This window comes from Nuphar pumila, chromosome 6 (assembly GCF_984573655.1).
Source record: "Nuphar pumila chromosome 6, dmNupPumi1.hap1.1, whole genome shotgun sequence".
Classification (NCBI taxonomy): Eukaryota; Viridiplantae; Streptophyta; class Magnoliopsida; order Nymphaeales; family Nymphaeaceae; genus Nuphar; species Nuphar pumila.
Genome location: NC_143254.1, coordinates 42,420,109 through 42,430,643, shown reverse-complemented (window position 1 = coordinate 42,430,643; position 10,535 = coordinate 42,420,109). Strand labels below are relative to the sequence as shown.

General features: G+C 36.6%; 1 protein-coding gene across 1 annotated transcript; it reads right to left on the bottom strand.

Annotated features, from left to right (window-relative positions):
• Window positions 1-527: 527 nt before the first annotated feature.
• LOC149834729 (putative anthocyanidin reductase) lies at window positions 528-9,945 on the bottom strand. The gene is made up of 6 exons (XM_090009439.1): window positions 9,810-9,945; window positions 6,921-7,082; window positions 4,560-4,780; window positions 3,015-3,174; window positions 1,489-1,699; window positions 528-687 (listed from the first exon to the last, which is right to left on the bottom strand). The coding sequence occupies exons 1-6, from the start codon at window positions 9,943-9,945 to the stop codon at window positions 528-530; spliced, it is 1,050 nt and encodes a 349-aa protein (XP_089865565.1).
• Between the last annotated feature and the right edge of the window lie 590 nt (window positions 9,946-10,535).

The window sequence follows — 10,535 nt, the reverse complement described above, 5'->3', positions numbered from 1 at the left end:
CATGGCATTGGATAGAAATGAATGGAGGAGAAGGATTCATGTGGAAGACCCATAATGATTTTCTTTGTTGGTTCATATCGCCGACCCCAATTGTTTTGGGATGAAGGCGTAGTTGTTGTTGTTGTTGTTGTATATTTTATGTATTTATATATACCAATAATTTCCCCAAAACTCTTTTTTTTCTTCAAAATATTGTGAGATTATTATCAGGAGAATGATATCTTATGACTATGGTTCCAAGTCATTAATGTTCATCTATGAAACATGGAAAGAGGACTATCCTAACTTCAAATTGCAAATTTAAAAGATCCACTACAGACATTCTCAGACCTCTCTCTAGTGCAGGCATGACACTTCCACTAATAAGTTGATATTTGCTTTCACATAGGCTGCAGTTCTGATATTAGAAAACTAACCGCACACACTCCAACCACTAGTGGATTTATTACTGGAAGACTAGTTCATGTCAACCACACCTGCTACCTCCTACACATAGCATTATTTTACCACTCAACCAGGGTCCCTGATCACTTCAGTACTGGGGTGTTCAGGAACCCACACTCAACACAGCAATCAATGCTCTCCTCGAGTATCTCTTTCATCCCATGCTTGAATTCAAAACCCAACTGCTTCAGTCTTTCAGAGGAGACTGTGGTAGGATCCCATCCATTGGGCTCATCAGGCAATCTGCATAACAAAAAGAACCCATAAATGAGGCCTGTGATATGAGCAATGAATTCTGGTTGGGTCAACTCAGACCCAGTGGCTTGTTCAAATATAACACAGTAAACCAGCTGGTACAAATATAACACAGTAAACCAGTGGCTTGTTCAAATATGCAAAGTAAACCAGGTACAAGGCAGTCCAAGGGGTTTGGCACAGTGGGAGGGGTGGTTGGCTGCTAGGCAGGCAGTCAAGGTTCTATTCCTATGGGTGTAACAGGCCCCTTGCAATAAGCCCAAACAAGGCAACTCCCTGGGGGTGAGGGTTTACACCGCTAGGACAGCCACTGTAAGTATGGCAGGCACAGCCAGCATGACTAGGTCTCTGATTCCGGATCAGGTGGCTCCCTGTTCCTCATGAAAAAAAAAGACTTGGAAGACAAGGATGCGTTTGAGAGCCTTTTGTTCTAAAATTGATTTTGGGCCGGGCCCTTTTATAAGCCCAACTGGTAAATGGGCCTGGACAGGCTGTCTCGCGTTTGTCAGGTCATGTACCTGAAAGCCTGATGGGTACCAGGGGGCCGATGTCCACCCTTAATTTGAACCTTCTATAGTAACAAGATTGGTACCGGATCACGGGGAACATGGTAATGCTCATCATGACTTCAATTCCAAACTCTTTCTGCAACCATTAGTGTTTGGAATCATGGAATTCATGAATCTGTTCACATCTTTACTGGTGTCGGACACGCCTCTACAATCTTATCAAGTGTTTTTGATGACTGATTTTTTCTTCATAAGAAAGTAGGAAATTATGGAGGATTACTTGTGTTTGGGAGAAAAAGAATACTGAAGAGAGTAGAACTCCACAAGTTGAGCAAGACCACAGCTATGGGCAGAGCAAATATATCGCCCCTTTGCCTCTTTTTCCTCCATCAAGAAAATATGAGCATTGCATATATCTTCAATGTGAACCATGGGGATGGACCCCAATCTTGAATGCACTGCAGTTAGTATTGGATACAAGTCCTTGTCTCCTGCAAATTAAGGCTATAGATTAGGCAAGTTCTTCAAACAAAATTTTCCCATTTTGTATATCCAATTACAGTTGCTGTCAATGGGACTGTTAAGTGAAAGCCCATATTGATATGCTACTCTCAGACCCAGCTTAATAATTTTGAAGCAAAATTGGAACTTATATTGTATTTTTGTATTGAATTACTCAGGCCAACCATTGACGATAAAAGGGTCAGCTTCCATCCCTTCAGTTTGATCGGTCAAGCGAGACGACAAAAATGAAATACTTAAAATAGTATATTTTTTAAATTATAAAGATTTTGTTTTCTTATATATATATATATATAAAAGCAATTGTTAAGTTCCTAGTTATAGTAGGAGACCTTTTCACAAAAATTACTTATAGAAAGGATTTGATCTCCATTTGAGCAATAAGATGTGCTGAAAATTTGTAAATAGTTTGTCCTATAAACCGTCCTACACATAGTTGCATTGGTACTCGATAGGGATGGCAGTGGGCCGGGGCGGAGGTGGGGGACAAGGTCTCCACCCCCATCTCAAAATCCGGACCTCCATCCCCGTTTCATGAACTCCATCCCCGGGGGTGGGGCCCGGTTTCCCCTCGGTCCATTGCCATCCCTAAAGAAGGATTGAGGCGGGAGAAAGTGTAAGTCCATCCTCGCACGGGTTTTGATTTTAATCTTCATCCCCGCCTCCATCCCCGATCCAAACGGGGTGAGGCGGGCCCCATTTCCCCCCGGTCCACTGCCATCCCTAGTACTCGATGCACCCTAGCATATCACGCATCAGATGTATCAATACCAGATACCACCAATACACAACTCATAAACCATAATTGAATGTATTAAATGTTGAAGAAACTCCTCCCAAATTACTTGAGAAATGAGCAGCATAGAGACTATTTTTTGTTAACATTTCTGCATACAAACAACAAGGACTTTTTTTTTTTTTTGCTTAATGCCAACCATTAGATGCATTCATCATTGCTTATTTGAATCAATTTGAAGAAAAACCTTGCTTTTTTTATTTGGCTAAGGACTTTTTTTTTTTTTTGATAGGCAAGCTGAGGTTAAGCAGACCCCTACCAGATATCTCTTAAGCCCCATGTGGCAGAGGGATTTGAACCTGGGCCTTCAGCTTGGCACATGACCCCGCTTACCTCATGGGATACCACCTTGGTGGTTATTTTACTAAGTTTTGTTGTGCTAAATATGAGCCATTGATTTTTTTATTGTGCTAAATATTTATCTAAACATGAAAAAGCCTACCATTTTAAATGGCTTCAGTGGCAAAGTTTTGCCATTTGAGAAGTACCTGTGATTGGTGATAGCAGCACTTGGAGGCTCGCTGGAACAGTTGGGGTCAAGAATGGACCACCCACTGTTACTGGCACTATGAACACCAAGTCTAAGCCTTTCTCCTTTGCAAATCTACATGCTGTTTGATCCGCAACCAGCTTTGATATCACATAGACCTAACAATCACCAAAAAAGGGGCATCTTTAAGCTCAAATGGATCGGGGCTGGATTTTATGAGATGAAAGCATAGTGACAAAAGTTTAAAACGGCAAAATCTCAGGAGTTAAAGACTTTGAAATTTTTCATAAAATCTTGCAATTGTTTTTCGGCAAAATCTCGACAATAAAAAATAAATGAAAAATATATTTTTTATAAGAAAATATAAATAAAACACATTTAAAAATGAAAATCTCGTGAAAAATTGCCGTTTTAAACTTTCAGGCAATTTTTCTCGATATTGCACGAGATTTTTATAAATCTCACTATATTTGTTACAGAGGATGAAAGCAGTCACGGGTCCAGGTTTCTCTGTCTTGGGTCATATGAGTCAGTTCTGGACCCAGGCATGGTTGGTCCTTAATTATCCAGTTTCGATAAAGCAAACTTTGTGGATCTACACATCACAAATCTAGCGATAAATTAAAAAATTGTGTTTTTTTAAAGAAAATACGGTGCGCATCATTTACGTAATAAAATAAAATAAAAAACAATAAAATTCAAAAGAACATGTGTTTTTTTAAAGAAAAGTAATAAAATCCAAAAAATGTAAATATTTAAAATGATGGTAGTTTATAAAAACCTCCTAATTTATCAGATATTTACAAAAAGGAAACCTAATTAATCAACTATTTACAAAAAACTCCACCTATATGCATTATTAAATTCAAACACCTACTTTATCTGACATTTGGAAAACCTGCTTGATATATAAAAATGGAGTTTCTGTTCTTCTCTTAAAATACAATTCATCTTACGTCATTTTTCGAGAGGAAAAATAATCTTACATCATTATAGTTGTTAATTAAATATAACGATAATGAGGGCATTTTAGTCACTTTGTTTGATTAAGCAAAGGCTTTATTGAATGATTTGAAACACAAATAAAGAAAAAAAGCAGGCAACCTGTTTTTTTGTAAATGGCCGATAAATTGAGCAGCTTTTTGCAAATTACTCTAAAATAAAAAAGATCACCAAAGCAGAATTTTTTGAAATCTGACCATATTATCAGGAATTTCATGACTTGAAAATATTGCAATAACATTGCAAGAATTTCAAAACCTTGACCATATTTTATAACCATGGTTCGAACCATAGCTACATGGCTAGATGGCCCAATGCATACAGGTGGCATTTTGGTGTCTCCCATAGGAATGGAAACGGTTCGGATCCAGAACAACTAAATACAGAGGATAGTCAGATCTGGACCAGCCGAAAATTGCAAAAACATCCATCCCTGATCCAACCCATTTGCATCCCTAGCCTCCCAGTCCCAACAACCAATTGGGCTGGACCCTAAATAACAGGTCCATGCTGAGATATCTATATCCATATTCTCACTCACCCATCCATATGTTCTGCTCTTGATCACTGCATCTATGGAGTTCAAGCAAGACTCGTCCACCACCGTGGCCTTCAGGTTTCCCTGTTGGTCCCTTGCAGAGATGGTGCTCATTGAAGAAGTTAAGACCACCCTCTTCACCGTTTTGGCCTTCCAAGAAGCTTCTAGAACGTTCAGAGTACCACTTGATGCAAGCTTGTGGACATCAGATTTCAAGTAGCTTTCTGTCATGCAAAAAGGGGCTATTTTATTTAAGGTCCAAAAATATTATTAATTTTTTTTATTTTTAGAAGCTTGCAGATAACCCCATATGATTCGAACCTAAGGGGGTAGAAATTCTAAGGCATTGATACTAGGTCTGAATCTGACCAGACCTATCATACGCAAAACCATACCTAGGTCCTATAAGGATAACAAATTTTTTTCTCACTTCATCCCCCCCCCTCTCTCTCTCTCATTAGGGCTTTGATTAGGGTTTTAAATCAAATATTTTTTCTTATTAGGGATTTTTTCTTTGATTAGGTTTTGAATCAAATTCCTTTAATTAAGGCTTCTTATAGTTCATTTCATTAGGGGTTTCTTGTATTTGATTATTTTTTTTCTTTGAATTTTTTATTAGGGTTTGAATTAGGGCTTTTTATGTTTAATTTTATGGTTTATTTTTCTTGTAATTTAGGAGTTTTTTGGTTTATTTATGATTTATTTTTATTGTAGTTTAGGGTTTTTTGTTAATTTATGGTTTATTTTTCTTGTAGTTTAGGTTTTTGGTTTATTTTTCTTGTAGATTAGGGTTTTTTGGTTTATCTATAAATTATTTTCTTGCATTTTAGGGTTTTATGATATATTTATATTTTGTATTTTTATTTTTATTGTAGTTAATTTAATTAGGATTTTTTATCTGTTTTTTTTATTTGGGCTTTGAATCAAAAATTTTAAATTAGATATTTTTATAGATAATTTGATTAGAGTTTTTTTTACTAGAGTTATTTTCTTTGGTTTTTTATGATTAAGGCTTTGAATAAATTTTTTAATTAAGGCTTTTTATAGTTAATTGATTAGGGTTTTCTTTGTATTTGATTCCGGATTTTTTTTATTTTCTTTGATTAGGGTTTGAATTAGGGTTTTTTTATTTAATTTTATGGTTTATTTTTCTTATAGTTTAGGTTATTTATTTATTTATTTATGATTTATTTTATTATATTTTAAGGTTTTATGATTTAATAGGGTTTACTAATTTGATTTTTATAGTTAATTCGATTTTAAGGTTTGATATTTTTATGATAGACTTTCATAATTAGATGTGATATGACATTGATTATATCATTTATATAAAAAAAATTTATCAATTCTTATTTCTCTCAAATTACTCAAATTGTAAACATTTTTTAGTTTTTAGAACCAATTCAAGATCCATATCTAGGGCTAAAAACCATAAAAAGATGTTAAAATGCTCATATGGTTGAGTGGATCGAGTGAGTCTTACGATACAAAACAAAATTATCCGACCCATTATCAGTATGTGTTGTCGGCACTAACCCTGAAACAAACATTGATACAAAGAACACAACCTCTTATGCAATTATTACTGAATGAGTGTTTTGTCCGTTTTGTTTATTCATTTCACCCATTTCTGAATATGTCATCAAACAAGCCCTTGAGGATGTGCACCCACTGGTCCCTCATTGATGTTGAGTACCTTCCAACAGATGGACCCAATTATCAGCGATACGATAACCACCAATCACATGGGCCCCACAAAAGTTGAGTGTGGGCCCTATCAATTGGTGTTACGAGCTTATGAGAGTGCCCGTTTGTACCCCAATTCTTATATCATCAACTGAGTGATCTAGTTTTTAATTTTTGTTGTAGGTAATTTACATATAGGCATTAAACATATGGCAAATTTATGTTTGGCGCTTTAAGGTTCAAATATTTAAGTTAGATTCCAAGCCTTTTAAATAAATATGCTCAAATAACTGCTGAATTGCTTTTTATTCACCTCTCTCAGTAGCTTTTGAAAATGACAACTTTAACCCTTTTTTTTTTTATTTAAATGATTGGATGACGCTTGTATAACCTTCAGAAGCTATACCTGAGGGCCAATAAGTAATTTTAATGGAAAAATTCAATTCAAGTAGTTATCTGAGCAATTTCTGAAAAAGTTAGGCATCTATCTTAAATATGTGAAACATGAGTCTGCTAAATATAAACTTGCCTTATGATAGTTTCATAAATTACATATTTGGCATTGTTGTTGTTGTTACTGTTGGTTGGTTGTGTGTGTGTGTGTGCGCGCGCTCGGGTGCACAGGAATACACGTATATATATATGTGCATGTGTGTGCTTAACAGATAGGAAGGTTACCGGGATTTTGTCCATTTGGCAGACCAAACTCCATGGGTGATATGTGGAACACACCATCACAACCTTCGATTGCTGCATCGTAGCTGCCTTGTTCAAGCATATCTGCCTTGAAAATCTTCAGCCTCCCCTCATCACCAAAGGATAGAATCCGAGAAGCCTTCTCTAAATATGAGACAAAAAAAAAGAAAGAAGATAAACAATGTAAGAGGGATGGAAGTGTAGATCTAACCACACAAACGTGTCTGGCATGATTTATTTAATTACTATTAGTAAGTTTAATCTGAAATATCATATGATTTCACATGTTATGATAGTGAAAAATAAAAACTGTCCCCCAATTTATGAAGATCATGATGGTTTGAAAATGACTGAAAACACCATGTTGTAGTCAACAGATTTTTTTTTTAGAAAGGCAAGCTGGGGTTAGCCAGACTCCCACCAGTTATTATTTAACGTACCACTGAGTTTTGAACCTGCAACGTCCCACCACAAGGAGACGTGCACCCACGGCTCCTACCAACCACGTAGAGCCCCCAGTTGGTTGTAGTCACCAGACTTGATCCAAGTTGCCTTTGGAGATTAGATCTATATAAATCAGGTGTCGACCCCCCATTAGTGAGTACCACAATGTATATGAAACAAATATGGGCTACCTAAGGGTTCAAAACCCATGAGCCAAACACACCATTTTTTACTTTTTTATTATTTTTCAGATCGAATTAATGCCGTAGATATGTGATCTACATGTTTGGTTGAGTAGGGCTGGCCCTCGGATCATGCCATGTTTTCTTGGACATTAAAATATAGCAAAATTTCATCTATCAAAAGAACGTGTATTTACATGGAAGGAACACGATGTAAGGGCAATCCATTTCAAGCACATCTATGGGTTTGGATTTGGTCAACATAACTTGCCCCCTTTGAGTTTTAGCTGAGGGACTTGGAACCCATAGGTGTAACCAATATATATATATATATATATATATATATATATATATATATATATATATATATATATATATATATATATATATATATATATATATATATATATATAAAAGAACTGAACAATTTAGGACTCATTTCTCATTTTGCCACATAGTTTTTATGTGTTTTTGATAGATCTGAATCGTTAGATGTGTTTAGCATGCTCGATTTAGTGAGAATCAACTCTTGGATCATGTTGTTTTTTGATGAAAAATATTTTTTTATGAGCCGAAAAAAAACTGATACCGTCATAGCCATTGATTTTGGATGACCCAAAAAACCTTAATACAGGTCAAATTCCGGTGATCCAAAAGTCAGTTCCCACTAAACAAAACCTATAGATCATCATCACATCTATGGTGTTTAGATGTGAGAAAAAATATATATAAAAAAAAAGGATTTTTAAAGGGTAGAATGGGGCAAAACGAAAAAGTGAGCAAAAGGAACACATTACTCTATATGAGAACCGAACATATTAGGATCCATTTCCTCTTTCTGCCCCCCTCAAACTATTCCTTTCAGTATTGCTTTCAGCGTTTGCTCCATTCATCCTCACCACGGTTATCCCAAAGCTTGACTATCAAAAGATCAATAAATATATGTGGAAAAAATAAAATCAAAATTAAAAAAAGTATGTTGGTCATAGGCAGATCGAATCTTTTCTTCTTCAACCTCCCATTTTTTTATTACTGCTATTATACTATTTGAAAAATCTTGAACAAATTAACCGTAGAAATAAAATCAACGGTTTGAACCATGTCTCTTGTAAAAAATTGAACTGAACACAGTGTGAGGGTTGACTGAACCAACTAGTTTTTTATCAAGCAGGTCTATGAGGACAGACTCTGTGTACAGTACATTCTAGTCACAGCATGGATTAGTCCAAAACTGATCAAATTTGGACCTGTGCATTCACTCGTCCACGTGGGCAAGGTTCAGTAAAGCTACAAGGGTCATAGGGCTGTGAAACAAGCTGAGCTGCCGCTCATGTTTGGATCTTAAAAAGCTTTTGTTCAAACTCGTAAAATAGGCTCAGCAAGCTCAATATGACTCGGTTCCATGACTATGAGCTCATTAAATAGTAAAAAAATATATATTTACAAATATTATATATGTACTTTTTAATCATATTTCTTTAAGCTTTAAAACAATATATTTTTCCTATAATCAATCCAGCCCAAACTTGACTCCTTTATCTCGGGCTCATTATGAGCTCAAACTCACCTTAGCTCGACACAAGAATGAGCGAAGCCTGAACACTTCAGGCTCGGTTCATTCAGCTCGTTTACTAGCACTAGCTACTAACGGGCTTCATGGTTACAAGTTATGCGAGAGTGACACACCACCATTTTCTCATTTTTTGATACTTTTAGTAGAATTTCAATAAAAATGTACGTATTTAATATGTCCAGATATCAAAAAATTAAGTTTAATTGACTAAAAAACTAAAAATCTGTGTCCTGCTTTCCAACTGACTTAAGAATTCACATCTCGAACTTATGTCGAGTCTTGGGTCATACCCCATATGCAATGGTCATTCATTTTACAACTGTACCAACTTTGTACCTAAACTTTGATATTGTTAGTGCATCTAGCCAAGTTCATGCAGACTCGACCAATGGGTTCTTGCTCGACACCAACTTCCCACAATTCTCAACCTGGACTCGAAGTGAGCTCAATAACTTTTTGAGGGTGCAAAAGGATACTACAAAAGCTCCAAATCTTCTGGTTTTTGAATTTTGCATTGAGAACGAGTTTTTGGCCATCGTACCAGTACTAGAAAGATGGAAAATCTGCAAAGTTCTGGACTTTTCATTTTCATCCAAACACATGTTTGCTACTTCCTTGTCTTAAAAGAGGATTAAACAGCCAACAGATGAGAGTTTCAAAGAAGAGGTGAACCTGGATCCCTGGTTGTGACATGAACCTTGTAGCCCTTCTGGAGGAGCGACCGCACGAGCCACGACCCGATGTACCCAGTTGCCCCCGTAACGCAGAAGGTTTCTTTGTGCTCAAGCTTGTGATCCTCACCTTCCATGGCTGGCCTGTGGAAGTTCCTTCTCCAGTACCTTGCCTTGCCTTTAGGCTAGGGGCGATGGTGAGCACAGTTTCACGGAGAGGTGATCACTATGGTGTATTTATTCACTTTAGGCAGCAAGATAGGGGGATGGATACATGTATTTTGGGGCCTTTGTTCCCAAAAAAACCAAAAAAAAAAAGTTGGGCCCAACCTCCTTTTCCTTTTTTTTTTTTTGTTGGGTGAGAAAATAAAATGTTCCCCCACCAAGAAAAACTAGAAATGAATGCAGAAATACATTAAATGTCTTCACATGCTTTTTTTGTTTTAACTAGGAAGCAGATCAGGTCAGGCTGAACATGAGCGTTTTTGCTCATGCTAACATGGTGGCCGTCTGTTTGCATTTTGGATGAATGCCACGTAGTTTTGTCGACTTTTTAGCTTTTCAAAATACAAATCGGACGGCCACGATGTTGGCATGAGCAAAAACGCTCATGTTCAGCATGACCTGATCTGCTTCCCCGATCAAAGACCTAATCGCGTTGGCTAAGCCTGGATAACTTTTCCTATAGTATAAACCTGTGGCACACCCCTTGCCCCCGAGGGAGTCA

Coding starts and splice junctions, on each gene's coding strand:
- LOC149834729 (XM_090009439.1), bottom strand. CDS start 9,945: ATGGAAGGTGAGGATCACAAGCTTGAGCACAAAGAAACCTTCTGCGTT. Junction 7,083..9,809: donor TGTCACAACCAGGGATCCAG/GTTCACCTCTTC, acceptor TCTCATATTTAG/AGAAGGCTTCTCGGATTCTA. Junction 688..1,488: donor TCTTTTTCTCCCAAACACAA/GTAATCCTCCAT, acceptor TTTGTTATGCAG/ATTGCCTGATGAGCCCAATG.